This window comes from Rhamphochromis longiceps, linkage group LG4 (genome assembly GCF_057381845.1).
Source record: "Rhamphochromis longiceps isolate RC_006_pf linkage group LG4, R_longiceps_female_GT1.1, whole genome shotgun sequence".
Classification (NCBI taxonomy): domain Eukaryota; kingdom Metazoa; phylum Chordata; class Actinopteri; order Cichliformes; family Cichlidae; genus Rhamphochromis; species Rhamphochromis longiceps.
This window is the reverse complement of record NC_140560.1, coordinates 21,116,777-21,143,818: the sequence shown is the minus strand read 5'-3', so window position 1 is coordinate 21,143,818 and position 27,042 is coordinate 21,116,777. Positions and strand designations below refer to the sequence as shown.

Here is a 27,042-nt window from a genome sequence, read left to right as displayed (position 1 = left end):
CTTATCTCATGGAGAGATATAACCTTCTTTTCCGTGTCCTGCTGCAGTGACCAATCTCCCAGGGATGTGCTTAATGACCCTTGCATTAGTCTGTGTGTCAGACCAGGACACAAACGTCCTCGGAAAGGCAAGCCGACCTGGTCGTTTTGCAACTGGACAAATCGTACAGGAAACAAAATCCAATGTGCTGCTCTGACTTTGAGCAAATCACAAAAAATAAACTCTTAAACTGTAATTGATATGAAACTAGTGCTTACCGCTGTTGTGTTTTTTGTTTGTTTTTTCTTATAAATGAAGCACTGCACATTATGCATCACCAGGGGCGCAGCAAATAACTCTGGGCAAGGTGTATTAACTGTCTCTGTGGACCCCCTTCCTTTCCTCATTACAGATCTTTTTTTTTAAGCAAATTATTGTGTATACTGTATATAGCAATCTGTACTGACCATTAATGTTGCCGGTAATAAGCTGCTTCTATAACCCTAACCCTTCTTCCTGTGAAGCAGAAGACAGTCTGACAATAAAAACACTGAACCTACAACGCTGTGTGTGGGTCTTTTATCGTGTCACACAGATTTTTTTAAAATTCCTTGTCTCAAGCCGCTCACTTCCAGCGATCAGCATTTTTTAGTAATTCCAGAATCCCGATTGGCTCTTAGCGCCTACCTCGGCTTTCTCAGGGGCAATTCCAAAGCTCTGGAATTGTCTCCCTCATCAGATTAGGTCATCTACCTCACTTACATTATTTAAATCCCAGCAGAAAACATGGCTCTCCTCATCAACTTTTTCAAGTTCAGACTAATTTTAACTAATTTTCCCCTACGTGTCTTTTTTATTATTAATATTTGTTATCATTATTATTTTATGTCACAATTTCATTTGCATAATTTTATTACTAGATTATTTTTAGGCCTCTGTCAGTGCGCCCCAGGGTGGCTGTGGCTACAATGTAGCTTGCCATCACCAGTGTGTGAATGTGTGTGTGAATGGGTGGATGACTGGATGTGTAAAGCGCTTTGGGGTCCTTAGGGACTAGTAAAGCGCTATACAAATACAGGCCATTTACCATTTACCATTTTTAAGTTTATGTTTTTCATTTTTATTTAAGTACTTATTTATTGATACTACTGAAGCATTTATGTGCAGTGCTTGTGCACTCTCAATTTAAATAGCCTTTTGGCTGACTCGGCATGCTGAAGATAACTTGGTAATGTTTTCTCCTCCATATCTTGGTTGCTTTTTGGTTATACCTGCTTTTTCTACACCCTTGTTGGCCAGTCTCCAAAAAATTGTTCCTCTCTACTGATTAGTGAGGTGTTTGGGCAAAACATTTTCTGCTTGCCCTCAGTTTTTCAACCATGTTCCTCTGTGCCCATCCTCCCCATTACCCTCAGAGCAACCTTCATTTTCCTCCCTCTCTTCACTTCCCTGAGCCATTATCTCATCTTATCGCTCACTATCTGCTACAAAGGCAGACCTCCAGAAGAATAAAGTATATAGGACTGATATTTACCCATTAACCTGCTTACAGCCTCGTGCTGTCATACTGTTTTCAGCCTGTTTGGTACTAAAGTACATGAGAGGTTGAGCCAGATCATCAGGGCATACCATACTATCTTGGTAATCATGAATGGTTAAACAAGTGTCTAAACATGTTTATGTTTACAAAACAGCAATACTAAAATTGCAGTACCTTGGTATGGATGTCAATACAAATGAATGCTTGGAATAACTTTTAGTTGCCACCATGTGAGCTCATGTTGTGTTATGTCATTTGGAAAGGGATGTGCTGCTGCTGCTTCTATGGCTGTTTCTGAAAGACTCATGCATTTGGTGTTAAGTTGTGCTGGGTCATTCTGATATAGGGTCACACCTGACATTGGCTCACTGTCTTTAGTAGCTGCTGACAGCTAAATCATTCTTAATCTGATAGTTGTGCCCTGCTCACATTTCTTTTAAAGATATGTGTTAACAGCCGACTTCCCACAGTTTGTTTTACTTCATTTCTTTCTTTCTTTTTTTTAGAAATAATATTTTTTAAGACAAATACAACTCTTTTTATGGCTTGCATGGGTCACTCCTGTCATTGGGCCCCTGATTATTACGCCCCTGTGCCTACATTGTCGCGGGATAGTGGCAGAAGGGGGATGACTGCCCGTCCCTTAATGAGCACAGTTGACAAAGCAGTTCAGAGACACTGTACCGGCGTCCCTGACATTCACTTCTGAGCATGTGTTTCAGGTCGCTTTAGATATTACTGGAGATGATGTGAGCCCCATTTAGCATGACCCCATGAGGCATACATGTGGACAGACTGCAGAGCATCATCTGCAGAGCAAGTTCAGGTGTTGATCTCTGAAATCATCTTTTCCGTGAAATCTTATTTTGCTTTAAACAAGCTAAGATGACATACGAAAAGACATGCGCAAGACTACAGCAAAACAGACTTTTAACGTTGGGATTCCCATACTTACTCAGATGTCATAAAAAGAGCATATTTTCAGAGGAGTACGGTGGTTGGGGAGTGCTGCAAGTAAAAGGATACGTGCATGAGAGGGTGGGATGGGGACCCTCTCAGAAACAGCAGGATAAGGAGAAAAGCAGCATTTACTGTATAATCCCGGAGGTTAGAGGAGGGACGCTGGGATAAAAGGAGGGAGTGGAGGATGGGAGGAAGAAAGCGCTCTTAAATTAATATGCTATTTACGAGGGCGTTACAGACGTTCACGTTCCGGTCTCTCTGCGCCTGGGCGTTATAAGTAGTAAAGGTTAATTAGTTAGCCGAGAAACTGGATCAGGGGCGGGCAGTTAGAATTTGATCCATAGACGGGTAACCCAAGCAATCCCCATTGTCACGGCAATCAGACCTATATAAATCCGTCTTAACGGACACCAGCCACCACATAACCTCATCTCTCTGCTGGATCGTCTACCTGGGAGAGAACCCCCTTAACACGGTGAGTTGCTGCGCCAAGTCGGGCAGGAAGTTAACTGCTTTTAGAAAAACTGAAAAGTTTTGTGTGAGATAATTTTTTTTAATTTTTGTGTGGTCGCCTAGTTGAGTGACAGGGCAAATAATTGCGTCCGTAAAAGTTGTGACTGACTCTCGCCGTAGGTGGCGGGGAAACAAGGGCAAAGCGAGAAGCGAAACGTTCATTTGATCATTTTTAATTTGTGGTAGGCTGCTTGAGTGGCTTAAAAAGGTCGCAAAGAGAAAACCTATCGCAGTTTTACGGGCTTTTTTTTTTTTTACAACTCTTTAAGATCGAAGTCTTTCATTGTGTAAGGATGCTGTTCCGTTAACTCCATGCCGTACTTTTCAGTAACTTCTCCGTAACAGTGTTTCCACTTGGGCATCTTTTGCCAGTCTGTCTGTCAGTCAGTGTCAGCTTAGAAGGTTTGTACTGCACCTGGCTTAATCTTAATAATTCACCATGGCTGTTCCTCCTGCAGGAATAAAATGTCGCTCTCATCTATCCTTTCTGCTGATGCCATCGACAGTGCTATCAAGGACTGCCAAGGTATCGTTTTCCACCAATATGTTTACAGTATGGAGATTTTCTCCCCCTGATATATTTACATTTAAAAGCACACACACATAAAAACATAAACAGAATACAAGGACACACATATATATTTATATGTGCAAGTAACTATGTGTAAAGCCCATAAATGGAAGACATAAAAAGTCTTGACATAAATGCACAGAAAATATATAAAATATAAAAGGTAAAGATCCCAGTAACTGGCCTCCCAGCGTCCAAAAAATAAAATAAAGATACAACATTTGAAACGGTGATTTTCTTCATGATGTGTACCCTAAATAAGAAGATTACGTGTTTTATATCATACTTAATAATACCTTGTTGGTTGTATGTTATCATGTGTCTGTAATTTAAAGTCACATAAATAGTCTGAGGCTTTGCAGGTATTATAACAACTTTGCTTTAATACCAGTTTATTGAAAAATACCTGACATTACTCATTCATATATTAGTATTTACCTGTTTAAGTCAGTTTAATGAATGGAAGGCAGACTTTGGAGTCATCCACCAAACTCACTGTGATTTATTTCTCCAGCTCCAGACTCCTTCTGTGCTAAGAAGTTTTTCCAGATATGTGGCCTCACCAAGAAGAGCCCTCAGGATATAAAGAAGGTTTTTGGGATTCTGGACAACGATGCCAGTGGCTTCATCGAGGAAGAAGAGCTCAAGTGAGTGAGAAGAGAGTTCATAAACTTTTTCCCCCCCTTTAGTGCAGACAGGATTTAACAGAAGAAGCAGTTCAACTGGCTTCCTTAAAGCAAAATCAAATTCATGTGCACTTATTCTTTTAGAGATATGAGAGATTTAGAGAAGAGGATGCGCCTCAGCATTAATCTATCAGACTTTGGAAGGCTGACGTGAAAGCTGGAAGAGCAATTTATAATATTCTGGGAAATATATTCAAGTTGAACAATGCAGCACAGCAGTCACATATTTTTACCAACCCTCAGTAAAAGACAGACGCAAAAAGCAAACCTAAAGCACAACGAGACAATGTTAATATAAGGTAGGTCTTAAAGTGTGGGTGCTGTGGCTGCAGGATACCACACAGAGCAGCATCTAAGGCTGACGACTGAAGCCGGTGTGATAGGCCTACGCTTGAATTAAAATTAGCAACATTTTCACTTACTTTGCCTTTTATCCACTTGTCATTGAGGAGTGACTCTACCTTTGGATCGTGTTTGTCCCTGTTTGTGCCTACCAGGTTTTTCCTCCAGAGGTTTTGTCCCGGGGCTCGTGTTCTGACAGATAAGGAGACCAAGGCTTTCCTGAGTGCTGCTGATGATGATAGCGACGGTATGATTGGAGCAGATGGTGAGGCAATTCATACCTATTTGACATATAATTCCTGAATTTGCATGCTTGCACACAGTTTTTCTAGAACATTTGTGATTTTAGGTTTATAACTGGCTATACACTCGAGTCAGTTGCAAGCTGTTAACTTTGATATTACAACTGTGCCATCAAACTGTTTCTCTCTTCTGGTATAAGATTGCCATAGTTGCTGCACGGAAAATAATATTTTAATATATATATAAATAATATTTTTGTTACACTGAGCTACATCTTACTGATCCATGTTTTTCCTCAACAGAGTTCCAAGCCATGGTCTTGTCCTAAGCAGCTGGATTCCATGACTCCATCTAGATTTTTCCTCCTGCCATCCTTATCCAACTGCTTCAGGGGCTTTTACTGTAGTCAACCTTTGTCCCGCTAGTTAGATGAAGCCTGAATGGTCCAAAGATATCTATGTTCTTCTCTTATTTTTAAGTAGCTTTCTTCTAGATAGAGTCTAAAGCTGTATTGTTCAAATAAATGTGCAAATTAACAAATTACAGAGAAAAATAAAAGAATAAATCCAGGTCATGCATTTCTTTTCATTATTTATAAACAAGTGCAGATCTCAGTGTGTTTCAGTATGTCCTCTGCTTTGGGATGTCACAGTGCAGATTTGCAAGAACAGCAGTTCAAGCACTGAAATATTTTACATGCACAAGAAGAGCTCTAATTAACTCTTATTGTATGGGGATTTATACTGCATATACACATACCTGTATGGACACAACACACGTAAACACCCACTTACAATATTTCATTTACAGTTTGGAGGTGCCCTTTAAATCTTTACTTACCCTGATCACAGCAGTAAATGAGACAGACAGTGTCAGTGTCAGGTATATGAGAACTGACACAAACACTGTATGTACAGTACCACTGTAGTTTTGTGTGTGTGTGTGTGTGTGTGTGTGTGTGTGTGTGTGTGTGTGTGTGTGTGTGTGTGTCACAGAGAGAGAGAGTTTTAGAACCATAGAGCTAACACAGGGAGAAACCAGAAGAGGTGTCCTTGATGACCACCTGAGTGTCACCGTGGTTGGATTGGGTGACACCTGACCTCAGCTTTGCAAATAAACCCAGCTACACCTTGGTGCTGCTCAGGCTAGGCAAACAAAACACTGCACATGCTGCACATAATATGCGATACATCAGCTAAAATCAAGAGATTAGACACAGATAGCAAGAAAACAACCAGTTTTAAATAAGCACAGAAATTTGCTAAACAAATTAATTGGTGCACGTTCATTTGAAGCCAATGGGTAATGAGAATAGTCACTTTAGATGTGGGACAACCTGCCAAGCTCTCAGACAGAACTCTGGCCACCTTACAACCATCATCACAACCCCTACACCCTGAAGACTTTAAATAGCACACTGATTTTTCATTCTCTGCACTTATAGGATTTGGGGGATTAAAACTAACAGCCACCTCACTATTCTCCGGCCCGCTAGCGGCGCCAAAATACAGAGTAGCAATTTTTTTTCAGGGCTTCCGCATTAGTATCATTTTAATTATGTGTATATTACAGGAGGAACCTGACTATTAGAGCAGACACCTGCCACTCCGAACCACAGTATGGGGCCTACTCTGGCATTAGCTTGATGTCACAGTCACAAATGTAGTCGTGCAGTCACACATTTAGATGCTTGATTCACAGGTTTTTTTGGGACGAAATGCTTTTTATTCCTTCTTTCTCTACTGGACTCATACAGACCTGTTCTTCTAAAGTCAGGGACACTTACAGTTTAATAGGAATAAACACAGTATCAGAATAAACCAATAAAGGCCATGCAATTTAAAACTACACTTGCAAGACCAATCAGTACAGAGCAGAGAAGAAAAAAACATAACGAGATAAACAAAATAGTTAAGTCCAGAATTAAATGTGATAATCTGCAGTACTTTTTGGCATATGTGTAGTACAAAAAGGTAAAGGTGTGCTAAAGGGAAACATTTGAAGGTTAGACTGATACACATGAAGGAAATAAGAAATCAACCACTGGATTCAATTCAGTTTTATACAGCTTTGTTTGTATACTGTCAACTCGCGACTGTAGCCTCATGAATGATGTACGGTAAAAACACTACAATATTAGAAAGAAACACCAACAACCACATTAAGAAGCCCTTGGCAACAGTGGTAAGGAAAAACCCCCTTTTAACAGGAAGAATGCTATGACTGGTTGGGGATGAGGGAAAAGAGAAGAGAGCAGAGAGAGACAGGATAAAAGTGAGAACGAGCCAGATGTTAATAATAAACTAATGAAAGCAGTAATGGTGCATAAACACACAGGGAGTGAAAACAGATGAGTAAAGAAGAAATGTCCAACCCATTCTAAGAAGCCCCCCAGCAGCATAAGTCTATTGTGGCATAACTAAGGGAGGGTTCAAGGTCATCTGATCTACCCGTAACTATAAGCTTTATCAAAAATGAGTTTCAAAAGTAGAGAGGGTGTTTGTCTCCTGAATCCAAACTGGGGGATGTCTCTACAGTACATGGGCTTTTGAAAACTATAGGAACCACAACTTTTCCTGCAGCCTGACAGTGAAGTGCTCTGATAGGATAATATTGTCCTATGAGGTCTTTAAGACATGACGGGGCCTGATTATTCACAATTTTGTATCGGAGAAGGTCATTTTAAATTTATTTTTGAACATAACATTTAAAAGTATTATAAACTGTGCAAAGTTTAAAAAACTATAACCTTGACATCACTCCAATATGGAATTTAACTGGATAAATGAACAATTGTGTGTGTTAAGCAAACACATCAGCAGATATACTGTATTGTGACACGAGCACTGTACAACCACAACAGCACTTGATTAGATTATCATGTAGGCTACCCTTAGCTGCTGTTATGAGATTTGAATTCTCATCTCTGCAGACGGGGGGTGGCATGGAGGGCAGACTATGATGGCTGATTGCAGGACAAGGTTGGGGAAGCCAGTAGGTAACACAAGCCAAGGGACACACAATAAAGCTGTGACCCCTGCAGGTCAAGAGCTGCGAGTGGTAAACAGGAAGGAAATGTGAGCCAACAGGTAGACGCTGACTGCTGGATGTGCTAGTGTGGGACAGCACTATAAGATAATGTGACACGCAGATTACGAGGACTCAAGGGCAGAGGGATGAAAAGCAAAATATGGAGATGTGTTTTGCTGAGAGAGAGGGGAGAATAGGAAAAAATGTCAAACGGCAGCAGATTGATGTTCTTTTGGCAGCACTATCATTGAAACTAATGTTCAGATGTATCGCACACACATTTAAATCTCCTTTTGCTGCATGATCTGTTGATGGGCAAACAGCACAAAACACCAAACTAATAAACATAATTTAAAGCAACATGAAACTGATGTTGTCTATGCCAAATGACTATTTCATCTGAATGTCACAGCAGAAATTGGGTGCATAAGATCAGACAACATATTTCTGATCTACTATTGTCCAATTTTGGTGAACCTGTCCAAATTCTTGCCTCAGTTTCCTGTTCTTAGCTGATGGGAGGGGCACCTGGTATGGTCTTATGCTGATGTAGCCCATCTGCTTCAAGTCTTGAGCATTCAGAAATGCTTTGTTGCATACTTTGGCTTAAAGATGTAGTTACTTGTTACTGCTCCCTTCCACCTTGAACCAGTCTGGTCTCCTCTGACATCAACAGGGCATTTTCACCCAGAGAACTGCTTCTACCTGGATACTTTCTTTTTTTTTTTTGGACCATTCTCTTTAAACTCTGAAACAGCTATTTGGGAAAATCCCAGATTAGTGGTCTCTGAAATACTCACACCAGCCCATCTGGCACTATACAAATAATTAAAATCACCCTTCTTCCTCATTCTGATGCTCACTTTGAACTTCAGCAGGTCGTCTTGTCCATGACTACATGCTTAAATGGACTTAGTTGAACCCATGTGATTGGGTGATTAGATATTTGCTTTAACAAGCAGCTGACCACAAGCACCTAAGTAGCATATAACCATATAAGCATATAAGTAAGTAAAACCTTCTCCAGCTGCAACATTAAAGTGATATACATTTTGTATAATGAGTACTTTATGTTCTTTATGCTAAACTTGTGGCTTTTACTTATGTAAAAGTAAAAATAGTAAAAAATGTTGTTTGATATAAAACAGTTTTAATGTGATATAATTTTAAAAAATCCTGGAAATGATCATGCCACTGACACGTTAAGATTAAGATACCAAACAAAATCAGATGACATAACTGCCAGATGAAATAAAGTAAGCAAGCAAAGTTACTTTAGCTGTTTAAACCGTTGCGTGTCTGCTACTACTGTACCTGGCATTATGCCTGGATTAGCCCTTTGGGATGGACACATAGGCTTAGCCTGCTTGTCTGTATGGCACCTCAATAATTGATGCCCTCGCTTCATTGTCACCAAAAACTCATATCAAGAAAGGAGTGTCAGGCTCACCTTACTTATTAAGTCTGTGTGAAACTTTAATGTGCACCCCATCTTCAACTGAAAACAACCTGATGTACTTGGGCAAACCAGAGACACTAAACCCTGCAAATATCTTCAGGATGTCCAGCTTCTGCTGTGAAAAATATTGTCCGCATTTTTGACTCATCCCCAGTCTTTTAGAACTTGAAGGTATCAGAGATGTTGCTACCTGATAGTTTGTGCAAAGAGGTGCATCGTAAAAGATTTAACCGCCGTGTTAGGATGACTGAACGGGCTTTGTGAGCTCTGTGGAGGAACTCTATCCATAATGCAGGGGATGACAGCATTGCCTCTGTTCCCCAACAAGCATTATTTCTAAGCCTCTACTCATGATGTCTCTGTGAGGCTTCTTTAGAGGAAGGTGGTTTCTTCGAATTTATTTCCATACACAGTTGACATAACTGGTTGGCAGTTATGTTAATCATATTTAAAATATAGTTTAAGGTGTGTGTCTGTTAGCTAGAATAAGGCAAGTGTGCAATTTGAACTAAAAGCCACACCCTGTTTAAACCACCGAGCAGCTGTTGCATGTGCTGACGCATCCTCAGACTGATTAATGGCTGTCATGAAGAAGTAGACAGGTACTTTGCAGACCTTTTCAAGTAAGAAGGCACAATGAGATAAGGTGACGACTGTGATCCAGGACAAACCTAGAGGCCCAATAAAGAACGCTCGTGCGTAGGAGTTTGGTTAGTAAACACATTGCAACATCCGTAAGTGTCAGTAGATACCAATCAGCTTCAAAAAAAAAAAAAAAAAAAAAGACATCCAGAAACTCAGACAGTGCTTATGTCTCCATCTGAAACTGAAATTTGGATACTTTTTTACAGCTTACTGTATACACCCATAAATTATTGCTTATATGCTGATCCTTTTGTATTATTTTGTCCTTTTAAAAGTCTGTGATTCTTGGTTAAATCCTCCTCTCCGCACAGCCATACTCACCACAGCTTGGACCTGGACAACCATGGGGAAAAGCACTGAGTGAAACTAAATTAAATTCATGTGATTTTTGAGGGGAAGACCACCAAGCATGAGTTTTTAAACTTTAGTTTACTGAAATGTATCCTGTATCCTAATGTGAGAACTGATGCTATGACATGATCAATTTGTTCTTTGACCTAAATGCACCCCTATTCTGAAGCATGCACTACATTTATAAATTGTTATTATAAGCATCTCAAAGCAATCATTGCCAACTCTTCATTCCCTCGTTGTTTAACACTGTCAGCTGCTCAGCAGGACTGGGCCTAAGTATATGATAGCACCTACCTTAATCTCATACTATCTACAGCCTGACAGACTCCCTTGTTCAACATGACTTAAAAAACCACTGTGAACTGTCAGGTTTCAGTTCCTCCTCTGAAAAGAAGAGACTATAGTCTCAATTTCGAGCTCAGGTCTTATAGGCCATCAGATCTGACTATTACATCAGGATTAGTGCCAGGTTTGCATCAACACCACCCCACTCCTTCACCTCAACACTCAACCCCTTCTTCCCTCTCTGTTGTCAGACTTCAGTGAATAGTGAATTATTCAGGATTAACAAGTAGTTGCAACATTAAACTCAATCGTGCTGTTTTTCATTAACCATCTCTGGGGGCAGTGGCTGGAGAGGAAAGGATGCTGCTCATGTGTGAAACAGTACTAAGAAGATTCCTCTGACAGAGAGGTGACAGTGAAGAAGGTGACTGCAAGGGGACAAGTCAAAGGAGAAGCTTGGTGTGCGTCAATGTCGTGGGCTCCTCGACTGCTTCCTGGTAATGGATTGTATTGCTAGGTTTGACTGACGCAAAAGATCACCTGAGATCGAATGACACTGGCTAGACTTGGCAAATTGATTTTGATTGGTGTCACACGTTTGATGCTGTAGAAATAAAGCTGGGGTGTTTTTTGTTTTTTTAGCCCGAGATTACAAAGGTCCTGGTGTCGAATGAGACACATACAAAAAAGGAAACAATACATAGCACTCACATATTCACAAATGAAAAATGTTGAACAAATAGTTAAAGATTTCTAGAGACATAGTCTGTAAGAAAAACGGTAAAAATCCTATCATTTTGCCAGGACTATATTGCAAAATGTAGTCACCATACTATAATTTATTTGACAGTTTTATACTATTTTATTTTACAGGAGGATTTTTTATTTTTGTCAGTACAATGTTCTAGTTACAGCATTTAAAGAAATAATAGTTTAAATTCTGCACTATCCATTTAGTGAGTTTGTTTTAGGCAATTTTTACCGTAATTCTGTGCTTTTACAGTATATATCTAGTTTTACTGTAACGTTTACAACAGATTTTTACAGTAATAGTGTAATTTCCCCAGTAAATTATTTTGTGAAAATGTAGTAGCTGACATAACAAATACTTAATACTCATCATGTCTATAAGTGTCCCATATGTGTTGTAGCATTTTTTTAAATGTTGACATTTATTTAAAAGATAATGTTTACATTTACAGACATATTAACAGTCTTAATATTGTTTTCCTAAAAACAATGATTGCATTTCCAACGGAAATGCAGTGTATTAGTGGAAAACCCTAACAAAGCCAGCTGCAATCCTACTGGTGAGGAAACATTAGATCCCTAAAATAATTCAAGAAGCAAAATAGAGAGAGTGACCAACATTTTAAAAACAAACAAACATGGCAAACATCAAAAACTTGTCTCAAAGTGCATCTCTTCAATACATTTCTTAACACGAAAAGCACACCAGCTCCAGGTCCTGATCTGTAGCAGTATCAACAACAATGAGTTTAAAAGAACAAAGAGGTATAGCGAAAGGACAGGCAGATGAATGAATTAGGGGAGACCGGGGATAGTTGTAACATTTTTGACATTTCTGTCTGTAAATTGGAGCTCTTTTAAGGTAGTGGATTCAAAATGTAATGCAAAGTATTTACATGTCTCTGCTATTAAATAGTGCAGCTATTTTCTCTGCAGCACAATTACCCATTGCATGGTATGGCCTCAAACACAAAGAGTGAAATGTTACAATTAACCCCATAGTCTGGGTTAGTTGTAACATATCCTGGGGTAAAATGTAACACAATGAAATAAGGGTACTAACAAAACATTAACATGTAATCTTTGTTTATTCAACACATGAATGCACTTACATCCATTTATGTAGCTGTGTGTGTGTGTGACAGAATGCAGAAATCTAGCTTTTGAACATATTCCAACCCCCCAAAAAAGACAAATTATGGAATTTTCTGCAACTGAATATTTCATTAATTTTGGTTGGTCTTCCTTGAGTTTGGCCTCATTGGCTCAGTGGGCATTATAACCTACAACTCTTGCACCAATTTTGAACATAACAATGAAGCTGAAAAAATGTAGTTGTTCACCAGCATCGCAATTCCATTACTTTTTATCATGGCTTGGTGTGGTTTGCAGAGTGCTTCAGAAAGATGAGGAAATCTGTTTCGTGCACCCATCCTGATTTATTTCCACTACCAATACTTCCTACTGGTCCATCTCTGACACAGTGGTCTGCATAATGTATGTGTGGGAACACAAACAGTGGAGGAATTGTATTGCCAATGGCATTAACCACATATACAAAAGCGACCAGTGAACCTCTCTCTGCTGATGTCGTTGCCCCAACTTGTTTAATATAAGTTAAAGTAATAGTGTGGTAAGTTGTAACATCTGCATTATTGTTACAACTAACCCAGACTGTTGCTGTTACAACTGACCCAGACTCCTATAGCCATGAACTAGCCAACATTACAGCCAACGGCTAAAACATTAGCACTAAAGACCTACACAGAATATATCCCCATAGACATTCAAATAACATCATTTAAGTTTGATGAGTTTAACTGCAAAGCAGATAATGCTATTACAAATTGAAATAAAGTAGAAAAACTTACTTTTTGGCATACAAATTACTTTTTTTCATGTTAAATTGTCTGTGTTTGACAAAATGTGCTGATTTTTCACATGTGATAGCAGAACTGAATTGGGCATGTACAGGATGAATCACATCATTTGAAACTTAGCCCTGATTGGAGAAACTGGAAGTGTTACAACTGACCCACGTTACAACTATCCCCGGTCTCCCCTACAGTAAGTCCTACATAATGGGCAGAGATGCCCAGAAATTTTTCTACCCAGCCTCATCCTCTCGTTCTTCTGCAAATCGCAGAATGCTTTGCTGTTAACAGAATGTTACCATATTTTTGAAATACATTCAACTTTCTGTAAAATCACTGTAATGATGAATTAAATTTACACCATAGATAGATAGATAGATAGATAGATAGATAGATAGATAGATAGATAGATAGATAGATAGATAGATAGATAGATAGATAGATAGATAGATAGATAGATAGATAGATGCTTTAGCTTTAAATATGCATTTTTAAGCTAAAAAGTTAAGAAATGTTTGGCATAAATCATTGCTCCCATTTTTTTTACTTAGTATAACCATCCTCTGATTTAGATACTTTTTCACATTGCTCTTGCAAAAAAAAAAGTGTGTAAACTATCTTGAATAAGGACTTATGAATACTGAAAAAAGCACAATAAACCTAGAAAATTAGAGGATCAGACAACAGAAACACAAGAGAAATATCCTATATAACAATATTTCTGCAGCATATATTTCTGTAGCCTAATGAGTCAAAACGTTATGAGCAGCTAGTCTGTTGGCTACTGACCACCTGCAGTAAACTTCTATGAGAAATTATACCATGGCGCCCTCTACTGCATATCAAAACGAGTGGATTTAATATACTTAATCTGATGTGGCACAGTCTAGATTATTTACTGATTATTGAGAAGATTAAATAACAATTTTGGTTAGAATAATAGTCATGTTTATTACCAAATACCTTAAATAAGCAATATCTGACCAATGTAACATCAGTAGAGATGCTTGAAAATACTTGGAACTTTGTAACATCAATTTAAGCAATAAAATGAGACCTAAGTAAAGGAATGATGGAGACAGAAATGATACACAGAGTCAAACAATATATAAACAGAGCTAATAGGTTCAACAGTGGATTGATTGCCAGTCATCTGCATTGATTCAAAGAACGTCAGATGTTTTCAATCTGTAGTGAATTTGGTCACATTCGAATTCATAGTGGAAGTAAGAGAAAGGAAAATACTCATACAGGCCTATAGTAACTCACTAGGTCTATCAAAACCTAAAACGGGAGCATTTTTAGCTTGTTGAAATACTGTCTGATAATTCATCGTTGCTTCAACATCAACATTTGAGGAAAACATGGTCTTCACAGCACACTGAGGAAGTTTTCAGTGGCTACAGATGGAAGTAGTTACTGGGATACAAAATAAAGTAGAAGAGGTAAGAAGCAGGGGATCCAAAAAGAAAGAACAGATGTTTATTAGCAGATTAAGAACTCGATGCACTTAAAGAGTTCAGTTTTCACGAGACACTGTTATCATTTTTGGGAAACACAAACATTAAATCTAATCAGTATCTTGTGCAGAAAATACAAAGATGTAAGAAGAGATATGATTTGAGGGGCGAAGGGAGATGGGAAAAAGAGGGGATGTTTCAAAATATGCATCAATGTGGGGAATCAGTAGAGAGAATGAAGCTGATCTTTAGAAAGCATGAAAATTTAAAAGCATTTGGACTTTTGTTAAAACTGTACAGAAAGCATTACGCAAAGAATAAGAATGGTGGGTGGCTATGCAGAAAGGGCCTATGATGCAACTCAAAAACATTAAGAAATCCCAACTGATGTAAAACTCTTAGATGTAGAAGAAGAAGAGCTACTCTTCAGGTACTGTTGCCTCTAATCACCACCTTTGTTTGTATTCAGAACTATGCAAAAGTCTTGAGCCACTAATTATTTCTTCATATTTCGTCTCCAAAGAGCCAGAATTTCTTGTAATTTTTTTTACAAGTATACTTTCTGAAGCTCCTTCAAAGTATTTTCTTTGGACATTTCACTCATTTTAGGTCCAATCCTTGTACCTGACCCGTTTTTTTTTTTGTTTTTGTTTGTTTGTTTGTTTGTTTGTTTGTTTGTTTGTTTGTTTGTTTGTTTGTTTGTTTGTTTGTTTGTTTGTTTGTTTGTTTGTTTGTTTGTTTGTTAAGCCAACTTAACACTGACTGAATTATTCACGCAGAAAAATGTGCACCACAGAATTTTAAATCAATGGTGACAAAACTGATTATCATTCAGCCATCTTTTAGCTGACATTTGAACATATCCGATGTATTGTGCTCTCTGATATGGATGGGTACAGTGTTTTAAATAAATGCAGACTGGCCAAAAGAACTGTTTCTCAAAGGATTAATACAATCATGTCAAACAGTCAAACATCTTGTCATTTGTGACTTCTACTTATCCCAGTGATAAACAGAGTAAATGCCTGTTTATGAACCATTTTCTGTACACATGACAAACATTGATGTATTTAACAAGATTTTCAAAGAGGAGTAAACTGTACTTCTGTAAAATTAAACAGTGGCGATAAAAACATGGCCAGGTAATACGTCTGGAAAGCATCTGATTGGGAACTGTTTCATTTTTCAGCAATTAAAATTAAACCACACAATGGAACATTATCAGTCCCTGACTGTCCTTTCTGGAGCATTATTGAAGCAGTGTGAGATCATCTTAACAGAACACAAAATTAAAGGCATCCACTACTTGGCAAAACAATCAAATAAACCTTTGCACAAAGATGAATAAAGAGCTAAAAGGATTTTTGCATGTAGCTCAGTCTGTTGCAACATGAGGTGTCCTGTGAGAAATTTCTGCTCTAATTAAAGCCATACAACCCTCTTTGAGTTCAACAATAATAGTTTTCCCCTGGTCTGAGAAAGCTCTGCATAGCAGGAACTGACTTATGTGATAGTAATTATACCAACAGACTTATAATCTATCCTAGTTCCTTAGAAAGAACAGTATTATGGAGGAATTTAATGTTGAAGAGGTTAAAGTGCTGAGAAGAAAGTATATATCTCTCTCTCCCTCCTTAGGTGAAAGAGACGAGCTTCAATATCCCAAATAAGATTTACCCATCTAATGAATTCTCATATCTGAGATTTAATTTGGATGTGAATAATTATGTGTTCTGTGAAAATGATATTGAAAATTAGAATAACGGTTTTCCATTGTGAATCAGTGCAGCCTCTCTGGAATAATATGTGCAGCTGGTAAGAAGATTGAATTACCACATTTGTCAGCAAAAGCAATCAGATTTTGAATGTGTGATGAAAATTGTAATTTGGACTCTCTTCGTTTTACTAGGGAAGTGTTTTGCTTTTTTTTGTTTGTTTGTTTTTTTTTAACATAAATGCAAGTTTTGTATAGATTTATGGCTGGCCTTGCAGTAAACCAGCTGAAGCCTGTAGTTGAAAAATCCTTTAAAATATTTTCTTTATGGAGTGATTATAATTAATTTGACATAAGCTTTTTTAAAATATATATTTGATTTTTCTTAAAATTATTTTCTACATTAATTCATTAACTTTTTTCTTCATGATCTAATATTGTCATATAAATTTTGTTTTATGAATAATGAAAGTGGCTCTTTGGTTTCTATTTCATGGAATCCAGCATAAGAAAAATAACCTGAAAAAAAAAACCCCTCATAAATAAAATTCAGTGGTGGGTTGTTATCTCACAATTTTGATGTTATTTTCTCATATGTTTGACTTAGTAAGTCGAAATTTTGAATTCGACTTATTTATTTATCTATTGTTAGAAGCTGAAACATATGTAAGCTTTTTTCCCTGTATTGTAAATACAAATTAACGTGAAACTGAGAAAATAGCTTGAAATTTTGAGTTGTAGAGTCATTGTCAGAAGTTTATTATAACAACTGGAAATTTGGCTTATGAATGGCTAATAATAATAATAATAATAATAATAATAATAATAATAATAATAATAAAATTAGAAAACGGAAATAAAACGTCTTTTTGATTTCACCGGATATGACGTCACCCCGGCCTCTTTCCCGTGTCACCGTGAGCTGTGGTAGTCCCTGCCGCTGCTGCTGCCTGTCAACAAGACTTGTGTGTCCGGGTTTTTGTTTTTAGCCTTTTGTGACACACTGTCTTCCACCACCATGCCCATGTACCAGGTAAAGCCCATCTGTGGGGGTGACATAAAGATTGATTTGCCCACCTGCATGTACAAGGTACCAAATATCCACGCGCAGCAAGGAAAAAGCTGCACCCCCGAACACGCGCTTCAGGTAACTAATCACATTTCGAAGTTATAATTTTATTCTTTTTATTATCATTATTATTATGATTATGATTATTAACTCTTTCGCTTGAGCTATGCTCCTCTCCCTGTTCGTTGTTTCCATTCATAGTTGCGCTTCTCGGACGCGATATTAGCTGGAGCTGTCTGTAGCCGAGCTAGCTAACTTAGCTTGTCAGGGAGTAATCTCAGTTTTAGGCTGATGCAACAACTACAGCGTGTCTCCGCTGTTTTACATCAAGATTATTAAACGGCATGCAGTAGTGAAACGGTTCGGTTAGGTTGTCTCCAGTCTGTGACATTGTTTTTAATGTAATCGATCAGGATTGTGTCTTTATTTGAGACCATTCTTCATTTGTGGGGGTGCACCGACCGTACTGTTTCATCTGCAAGTTCATGACACTGTATTGGGGAAATTGCAGCAGTCACGTTTGGTTACAAACTTAATGTTATCATAGATGTAATTATCTCATCGTTATAGACTTAACTAGGCAGCTATATACCAGCAAGTAATATTGAACCCATATTTACGTGTTACTGAATAGTCATCTTAATTAGAGATTTTTCATTTTAATTAATTTTACTGTTGGTTAATTATAGATTTTTCTTGTTTGATCATCATGGAGGCATGCTATTTCAGTGGCTGGACCAGTTTAGATCCAAAATGGCCAATAGAACCAGCTGTAAACCCCCCATGGTTTGATAGTGTAATATTTTTGCTTTCACTTTCAGCATCTGCAGTGGAGCATAAACGATTCTGTTGATTCATGACTCACAGCATGGCTTTCATGAATGTATAGCATGTTTTCTTTGCACATTTCAATGATGTTTATGTGATGAGATTGAGGCCATGAAGAGAATTTGAACTTCATCTGTCCTTAGAGATTTCTGGTGTTATGCATTAACCAGACATATAAACTTGTAGTCAGACTTCAGATAGATGTGTAGTCTTTGTGTATCTTGAAAATAGCTGACTGAGTAACCACTCAGCTCTGTTTACCTCTGCAGAGTTGAGTCACCACAACATTTTGATTGTAAAACTGATCAAAATTTAGTTTAAAAACAACAAATTAAGCATACTAAAAGTATAGCAAATTATGGGCCATTTTTTTCCTACTTTTTTTTTTTGTCAAAGCAGCTGTTAGTAATTACTACATGGAATGACATAGGAGCTTCAAATTGGTACCATAGGTGTGCCTCATAGGAGGATAAGGGGTAGTCGCCAGTATTTGTTTGCTTTACATTAGTCATTCATGTGACTGGGTGGTTTAAGCCAGATTCAGTGTTGTTTTTTTGTTTTTTCTGTGTTGCTTCAGAATGGCGAGGTGGACCCAGCCGTCAAAGCTCTGGAGGCCCGGCAGGATGAGATCATGAGAAAACTCTATGAGCTGAAAGCAGCTGTGGAGGGCTTGGCCAAGACGGTGATGACCCCTGATGCCGATCTGGACCTGACAGTCAGCAGCAGCCTCTCCTCCCAGTGCTCCACAACCTTCAAAAACACCACAGACCTGGACACAGTACTGGGCAAGGTATAAAAAAAAAATCTTTTTTTGTCTTTTGTTTGTCGCTACTGGTAACATTTCTTTCAAACTACTCACTGGCAGTAATTTTAACTGAATGCTTTACTGTTACTGCCTTTTCTTGCCAGTAGTAGTAATCTCTTATCCATCTTCCTGATCACATCTCCTCTGTCATTCCAGGTTTTTATACTGTTAACCTGCTCAACCTGGCTATAATTGAGTTTACCTTTTAAGCCTACCTTAGGGTATAGACTGAATATTAGCTGTATGTGCAGGCTGTAGTGGTGTCATAATAGCAGAGCCTATCTTTATGTGACCAGGATCTCGGTGCTCTCCGTGATATCGTCATAAACGCCAACCCGGTGCAGCCACCCCTGACCTTGCTGGTGCTCCACAGCCTGCTCTGTCAGCACTATCGAGTGCTCTCTACTGTCCACGTCCACTCCTCTGTTGCCAGTGTGCCACCACAGCTTCTGTCCTGCCTCGGACCACGGCACACAGACAGCTACGCCCGCCACATGTTTCAGCTGGGCTTCACCCTCATATGGAAAGATGGTGAGGTCACCTGGGCACTTTTGCACATTATAATAATAATAATAATGGATTGTTCTGAGTGTCAGATTTGAACAGTCACACATGCTTGAGGATGTTTTTCTGGTTTCTTCCAAAGAATCAGTTTAGAAATCCTACTTAGAAGTTCTAGAAAGTCAAGAACCTAAAACAGTAGTGGTCATATGTTCATTGTACATGGCCCTGTGTCCTTGCTCACTTTAATGTGCTGGTGCAAGGCAGTGCTGATACAGTTTAATTTGGATGTAATGTCTTGTGAAAGTATGTGGGTGGCTTGTTTCATAGAATTCTAGTTTTTCTAATACTATGAAACCAATTATCATATCATAACCACGTCAGGGTATTTTTAAAACAAACAAAAACAACTGCAATCAGACATAGTCTTCTGAGTAGGCGTTCAGCTACTTTATTCTTTAGTGTATAATTAGGAAGCAATGCGTCATTTATGAGATGCAGATAATGAATTCATTATCAAAAACACCTCAGTTTTCTAATGCAGTGAAGTCTGGGAATGCTGCACGCCCATATTGTGACTTACCATCAACATACTTTGCTGTTTTGTATATTTGACTCTTTACTTGAACTAGAAAAATTAGAAGCATGTCCTATTAAAACAAAAATTGTACCCATAAATCTATCAGGAAAGTGTTTACTGAGGTCAAAGATCCAGTGAGTAGTTGAGTTTTGTTCCCACAGACTCTTTTCATAGAATCTTTTTATACAGCCGCCCCCTCCTGGTCATTAGAAAGAATGTGGGTTTATGGCACTTAAGTGTTGGTTTCACTTTTTAGACCCATGCCCTACAAAAGCAGATGTTTTAATCTTTATATTGACACCATTTGTCTAAAAGTTATGACCTCATTTCTCTTCTGCATCCACAGTTCCTAAACCACAGATGAAGTTTAGCATCAAGAACATGTGTCCCATTGAGGGTGAGGGCAACATAGCACGCTTCCTCTTTAAGCTGCTTGCCCCCTATCCCAGTGACCCCGCTGTTGCTACCCTGGTGGACAGCTGGGTGGATACGGCTTTCTTCCAGCTGGCAGAGGGCAGTGTCAAAGAGCGATCCACTGTTCTGCGGGCCCTAAACTCAACTCTGGGTTCCAACCCCTGGATAGCCGGACCAGAGTTCTCCCTGGCTGATGTCGCCTGCTACTGCTGCGTGCTGCAGAGCGGCTCGGCCTCCTCATCTCCGGCTAACGTCCAGCGCTGGATCAAGTCTTGCGAGAACCTGGGCCACTTCAGCCATGCCAAGCTCCTTCTGAAATGACTTGGGCTGTTCCAGGACCAGACACCAGATGCAAAGTGAGAGAAGGGCATTAGAATAATAAAATATATCCCCGCCATGTCTGAAACACCTCCTGATGCTTCCTTCCTTGCTCTAGCGTAACACTGAACTGACACAGATGAAGTAGAAGCACTATGGCAGATGGGTAAAGTGACTCAACGGTATTTATTTTTGCCATGATGCTATAGAGAGATCCTAAAGCTGCATTTTGCAAGGGAGGAAGAATAAGGAGATGGTATGGACAAGGGTTTGGTGATGGGTTCAATCAGTGATACTAACGGAGGTTATTAGACAAACACACACACACACACTCTACACCTTCCACCCACTTTGTGCCTAACACGACCCTGTTAAAAATGTGTGTGGTGATGGGTATTGCTTGTTGTTTTCAGAAGTAATACTTTGTACCATTCGTGTGTTTTGTTTTTCTGAAATCATTAAAACTTCTACTTTCTACTTCAAACTTTGTGCCCAGGTTTGATTTGTTGCACTGTTTGATCACTTCAAAAACCATTTCACTCCAAGTAGACAAACGGCTGGCATTTACTGAAGTGCACATCTGTGTCTAACAGGTGGCAGGAGTGACATTAAGTGACAGAAGATAATTTTCTAGCATGTCATTCATCAAGCTTATTCAGATGTTTATCATATCCAGTCAAACAGAGGTGCACTGAACCAAAAGGGTAGAAAAAAACACACACAAGAACTCACTTCTTTGCTACAGGAATAGATTCACACCTACTACCAATTTAAAGTCAGCAACTAACCTAAAATGCATGTGTCTGGACTGCATTTTAGGGCCCCTAAACCCTGTATTGATCAGTGCATATTTTGCGTCATCCAACCACATATTAACGATACAGAAGCTGTGATTGAGCCTTTAGTACATTTACACACTCTTCCTGGGTTCTCTACAGGTACTCCCAGCTTCCTCCTACAGTCCATAAACAAAGACCCCTGAACTCAGTGCAACTCCAGATACTTCTGTTTCATTTTACTTTGCAGCAGCAAAGAATTGTTGCTTTACTCTTTAATCTACACTCCTCCAGCTTCTTTCTCTGCAATCAGTTGTGTAAGCTGTTTTTTCTCCCTATCAGAAGCTGCACTATGGAACAGAATCCCAATTCAGAAGAGAAATAGGTTTTCAGTTTTCAAGTCCGTTTAATCCTCTGTGACTGCTGTAGGCAAACTCATGGAAAATCACTCAGAGAATATATTTAGGAATAATATATCGAAGGGAAAGCAAATCCCAAGGTTTTTCAGGCTCTCTGCGGGCTGGTTTTTGCATTTTCAAAAATGTCAGGTCTTCGACAGCTCGGGTCCAGACAGAGCCTGTGTTTGCATTCTCTGACAGCCTCCTGTTGGTCTCCAGGCAGCTGTCTGACAAGACGAAAGCTCTTAGCTGACATCCGGGCACATGGCAAAGAATACACTGGGGAAATGTGCACCACTGCTTTGCATCTTCCTCGCACACAAACACACCCGGACGCATTTGAAAGTGCAATGAGTGTTTGCCGAACGCGTTTGGTGCTGCATGTAAATAAGGCAGCTGATGTCATTCTGTAACTAATCTAATTACTTGTGCCTTGCAATTGGTTTTTATGAGAGGGGGGGGGGAAAAAGGCGAGACACAAACAAACAAAAGGAGAGGGGGGGGGGTCTCTTCTTGTCGCTTTATATATGATATAAAATACAGACAGGAGATGCATTCTTACTGAACAGCTGTAGAAAAAAAACTGAAACTGAAAGACAAAAATCACTTCAGTTTAACCCCGTGGCTACATCAAATCACAACAACAGCACAGATAAAGATGCTTTTTGTCAGTCCGAGTGTCAGTGTCTATGATTGTCAATCAGATGTTTTATTAAGCCATTCTGGAGTGGGAGACATATGCTTTGCCAACCAAAACAGGCAGGGGGGATAAATATTAGAAAGAACATTTGGGCTAAAGTGCCTGAAATAAGATATTGTTCAGTGTTCTCCTGTGATGACTTCAAAACAATATGGTTTGATTTTGTGTCGGTTAAAAGTCAGACAGCCATCGGTAACCCCTTCACTCGCTGACCAGAGAGCACAGGTTGCTGTTGTATCTCAAAAGCTGAATGCGCTCGAAATAGTCGTCAGTCAGAAAGTTTCTCTGTGACGTCACCAGGTTGCCCTTCTGGCTGAAGAGACGCTGGACGGGGGCCGTGGACGGCAGGGTGGTGTTGTATTTTAGGAAGAGCTGCTTCACTCTTGGGAAGTCCTGCAGGCACTCGAGGCTCTTCCCCGTTCCTTCTACATACTTGCGAATCTCCTCCAACACCCCCCGCTGCTGGATCTGGACGGCCGGTTTCACTGAGCCGTAGCTAAAGAAGTCATCCTCAGATTCAATGGTGGACAGGTTGCGGCTGGTGTTCGCCTCGGTTACGGTGCAGGGATCCATCTGGGACGCCTCCGAGGCCAGCAGGGCGCACATCTCCTCCCTCTCGGAGGCCGCCATCCACCACAAGCGAAACTGAGGAGTGGTCGCGGTCGCAATCTTCGCTTCGGTGCTGCCAAACAGCTCCTGGAACCGCACGTCGATAGCCATTACAATGGCGTTGATGGCATCGCCGAAGTATTTTGCGGCATCCTTCTGCTCATTTAGCTTGTTCTTCAGACTGAGTACGGTTGGGATGACCAGGCCCAGGTAGCATTTCTGCTCCGCCTGGAAAAGTTCGAGTGCAAATGCGAGCGGGTGAAACACAGTCACATATTCCTTCAAGAAGGCCATCTCCTCCGGCTGAAAGCGTGGGACCTCGAGGCGAGCGCAGAGCTCCGTCAGCTCCCGCTCGCTGAGAGAGACAATCTTCTGCACGGCACAGTACTCTACGTTCCAGCGTATAACGGTGGGGACGACGAGTGCCATCTTCCCTATCTCCTCTGCCGCGTCCATCCCGACCTGGAGATGGTGGCATTTGCTCCATATGGCAAACACTTTAGCCATGGCACTGTAATGTAGCTGGCACATGGGCCCCTGTGACACAGCCTGCCAGAAGTCATCAGTGACGATCTGCTCCAGGGTGTGTGACGCGCAGCGCTGCACGGTGGGCAGAAACAGCAGCATGTCCTGCTCCGGCTCACCCTCGAGCACGGTGCTCACGTTCTCGTAGAAACCGATGTCGTCGTCACTTTCTTGGCTGTCCAGCGCAAACTCCCTGAAGACACTGATGAAGGGGCTGCCGTTATCTGTGACTGTTGTCTGAACTTTACTCTCAATATTGTAGGCCACGTGGACGTCGTGTATGCGGCCGGCGATGGTGTCATACGTGATCCTGCCCTGCAGCCGTGCAAAAGCCAGGGCGGCGGATTTCCTCTCCAAAGAATCCATATCGATCCAGTGACAGGTCATCCCAAAGAAGCTCCTGTTGTGGGCTGTCCAGATGTCCGCTGTGGTGCACACATACTGGACGCTGCTGAGCTTAGACATCAACTCTTCCCGCATCTTGGAGAATCCATGGTCCACCTTAGTAAACAGGGTCACCCTGTCCATGGATTTGAGCCCTTCAGTTAAACCGGCAATCAGCTTCCTGAAGCCAGGCTGCTCCAGCACATAAAATGACTGGCAGTCCTCCACAATGAAGTTGAAGATCAGATCATCGATCTTTGCCTGGGTCAGGCATTTGGAGATGATTTCCGCTTTGAGCTTTTTGAGCTGGCAGTGTCTGCTTTCCTCACCGTTGTATTCCTCTTTTTTCCGTCCTCTCTTGGCATCAGGCCTGGCTTCACAGCCTAAATGTGTTCTCTAGAAAACAAAGAAAGATTTCATGGCAGTTGTTTTTTTTTTTCTTTAAACAGACTTTCCCAACATTTTATAAACTTTAATTGCACTGAAAAACACTCCTAAGAACACTTCTGCAGAGTAAAGCGACTGTTTGTGTTTTTTTTCTTTCCAGAGAAGTTGAGCACTACGAGCCTCCAGCGCCTGTAGCATGCAGCTGCAATGTAACGTTATTAATCACGAGGGTGGCTATTCATTCATTGAGTCTTTTAAACATTAACAAACACTGGAACGGGAAGTTGTACCGGGGCTGTTAGGCTGACTGACTTACGTCTAAATGTTTCTTTAGATTTGAAGTGGAGGTTTTTGACGTGGACAGCAGATTAACCCTCGGCAAGCACAGATTACACTGGACGATGATATTTTTCCCTTGATCTGCCTTGTACGTGAAATGGTGTCGATAACGCCAAGTATTAATGGCCGATTTGGTCTCGCCGCTGGTTTCTTGGTGATCCGCATCCATTTCGAATTCTGTCTCTGTTGTTACTGGTACCTTGAAATATAATAAAAGTATCGTAATCCGATTTAGTAATCGTGATTACACGTAAAGTAACGATGGCGGTAGAGCAATCCTCATGAAAAAGGGGCAGGCCTTTGTTCAGATGCTTCCCAGAAAACGAAGAAGGAGACGACAACACCGTCAGCTAGCTTCCCCACATGCGCTCTGAGAGCAGCAACGGCAAAGAATGGGAACACTGGCGGAAGTACGCATGCGCCATACCCAAACGAGTCCCATCAGAGTGTCGTCACTGTCCGCTCCTTGTACGTTTGATTGCGTTGACTGTGGCGCTTTCACCAGCAGTTCCTTTTCCCCTCTGTGTTTCTGCGAGTTGGCGCCACCACCAGGCAGCAGACGTAAGAAACGACAAACGACGCAATCAATGGAGACATTGTTTCAAAGACCGAATATATTAAATGAGCAAGCAGTTACAGAAAATAACCATGCGAAGAAAATTAATGGGGGAAAAAGAGAAGCTTAGAACAGTTTCCTTTTACAGCCTATCACAAGTTTCACACAGGGGATCTGAAAGGCTAAAACGACAGTAACACAAGCACAACTGTTGGATTGTTTTAGTCTGGACAGCCTTTAAAGTTGTTCAGATTCAGCGGACAGACAGATGTTCGTGCATCATTTAACGCAAAGGTATGAAGTGGTATTGAGCCCGCTTTGTTCTGACTTTTAACTGAGTCCCATTCGTTTCCACACCGCACTTTCAGTTTTTAGGTGCATATTTCTAAACAGCGGTCAGTTTTTCTTTTCTGTTTTTTTTTTATTTGTACATTTTTGTTGTACAGGTTTATACTTTAGTGTCATTCTCTTTCTATTGTATTAGTGTTTTTATCATATTCCTTCAGCAGCTGGAAAGGTGGCCGTCCTCCCTGAGCTTGGTCCTGCTCGAGGTTTCTTCCTGTTAAAAAAAACTCTTGCCAAGAAGGGTTGCACGATTCTTGGGGGGGTGGGGGGCTCTAATACCGCGGGGTCTTACCTAATAGTATAAACCACATTCAGGGGACTATTGTTACTAATTGACTCTATATAAATGAACTTGAATTGTTAGCTTTACAGTTGGCTGTGGTGTGCAGCTATGTAATGTTAATGTAATATAAAATCTTTAATCCCTGAGAGAACATAGAAAAAATGTATTAAATTTACTGAGAAGCAGGAAACATTACATTTTAAATTAAGGAATGCATCAACTTTCTTTCTGTGTTTTAACGAGGTTATGGAGCACTTTCTTTTCTTTTCTTTTCTTTTCTTTTTTTAAAACATTTGTTGGCATTTTATTTATTTATTTATTTTTAAATTTCTAATTTAAATTTATTTATTTTTTCACAAATCATGGTCACAATACATAATGAAAACGTTGCCATTATACAAAAAGAGAGAGAGAGAGAGAGAGAGAGAGAGAGAAATTGAGCACTTTCGTGACATAATAAAATAAAACAACTCATGACACAAATAAATACTCTTCATTTGCTTTATAATACACACTGCTGGCACACATGGAAATTATATACAACCTGGCCAAACAATCAGACAATATGCTGTTTGTTACGGCTCTCTTTACTGGCGTTTCTGTTATTCTTTCGTTTATCTGAGCATAACAACACAAACTCCTCTCTGTATAATGCAGCGCAGTCCATTGTCGCCATAAGTCTTTTGAAATGACCACAGAGTTTATTCAGTGCTTTTCCCAAGTTGATTTCATTCATTCATTAAGCAGCATATGGGAACGTAAAGACACACTTGTACCGAGTTTGTGTAATATGGAGAATAAACTATTCTGAACACAA

The 27,042-nt window shown here is 39.9% G+C and overlaps 3 protein-coding genes across 4 annotated transcripts; 2 read left to right on the top strand and 1 right to left on the bottom strand.

The window, feature by feature from the left end:
* The first annotated feature begins 2,825 nt into the window (after positions 1-2,825).
* On the top strand, positions 2,826-5,404 carry pvalb8 (parvalbumin 8). The gene is made up of 5 exons (XM_085405190.1): positions 2,826-2,957; positions 3,454-3,521; positions 4,081-4,213; positions 4,750-4,859; positions 5,140-5,404. Exons 2-5 carry the CDS (start codon positions 3,461-3,463, stop codon positions 5,163-5,165), a joined length of 330 nt encoding a protein of 109 aa, XP_085261316.1. The 5' UTR covers positions 2,826-2,957; positions 3,454-3,460; the 3' UTR covers positions 5,166-5,404.
* An 11,899-nt stretch (positions 5,405-17,303) lies between these two features.
* aimp2 (aminoacyl tRNA synthetase complex interacting multifunctional protein 2) lies at positions 17,304-21,407 on the top strand. Of its 2 annotated transcripts, none has more exons than XM_085403751.1 (4): positions 17,304-17,441; positions 18,883-19,095; positions 19,407-19,641; positions 20,538-21,407. In XM_085403751.1, exons 1-4 carry the CDS (start codon positions 17,427-17,429, stop codon positions 20,924-20,926), a joined length of 852 nt encoding a protein of 283 aa, XP_085259877.1. In that variant the 5' UTR covers positions 17,304-17,426; the 3' UTR covers positions 20,927-21,407. The 2 variants fall into 2 exon arrangements, with proteins under 2 accessions (XP_085259877.1, XP_085259876.1); XM_085403750.1 differs by having other exon boundaries at positions 17,305-17,555.
* A 1,200-nt stretch (positions 21,408-22,607) lies between these two features.
* On the bottom strand, positions 22,608-25,426 carry zbedx (zinc finger BED-type containing X). The gene is made up of 2 exons (XM_085403749.1): positions 25,019-25,426; positions 22,608-24,711 (listed from the first exon to the last, which is right to left on the bottom strand). The coding sequence occupies exons 1-2, from the start codon at positions 25,208-25,210 to the stop codon at positions 22,999-23,001; spliced, it is 1,905 nt and encodes a 634-aa protein (XP_085259875.1). The 5' UTR covers positions 25,211-25,426; the 3' UTR covers positions 22,608-22,998.
* Between the last annotated feature and the right edge of the window lie 1,616 nt (positions 25,427-27,042).

Bases quoted from the DNA above. Each gene is read 5' to 3' on its own strand.
- pvalb8 (XM_085405190.1), top strand. From the start codon at position 3,461: ATGTCGCTCTCATCTATCCTTTCTGCTGATGCCATCGACAGTGCTATC. The intron at 4,214-4,749 runs GTGAGTGAGAAG...TGTGCCTACCAG, and splicing joins ATCGAGGAAGAAGAGCTCAA to GTTTTTCCTCCAGAGGTTTT. The intron at 4,860-5,139 runs GTGAGGCAATTC...TTTCCTCAACAG, and splicing joins CGGTATGATTGGAGCAGATG to AGTTCCAAGCCATGGTCTTG.
- zbedx (XM_085403749.1), bottom strand. From the start codon at position 25,210: ATGGATGCGGATCACCAAGAAACCAGCGGCGAGACCAAATCGGCCATT. The intron at 24,712-25,018 runs GTAAGTCAGTCA...TTTGTTTTCTAG, and splicing joins ATCTAAAGAAACATTTAGAC to AGAACACATTTAGGCTGTGA.
- aimp2 (XM_085403750.1), top strand. From the start codon at position 17,427: ATGCCCATGTACCAGGTAAAGCCCATCTGTGGGGGTGACATAAAGATT. The intron at 19,096-19,406 runs GTATAAAAAAAA...TTATGTGACCAG, and splicing joins TGGACACAGTACTGGGCAAG to GATCTCGGTGCTCTCCGTGA. The intron at 19,642-20,537 runs GTGAGGTCACCT...CTGCATCCACAG, and splicing joins CACCCTCATATGGAAAGATG to TTCCTAAACCACAGATGAAG.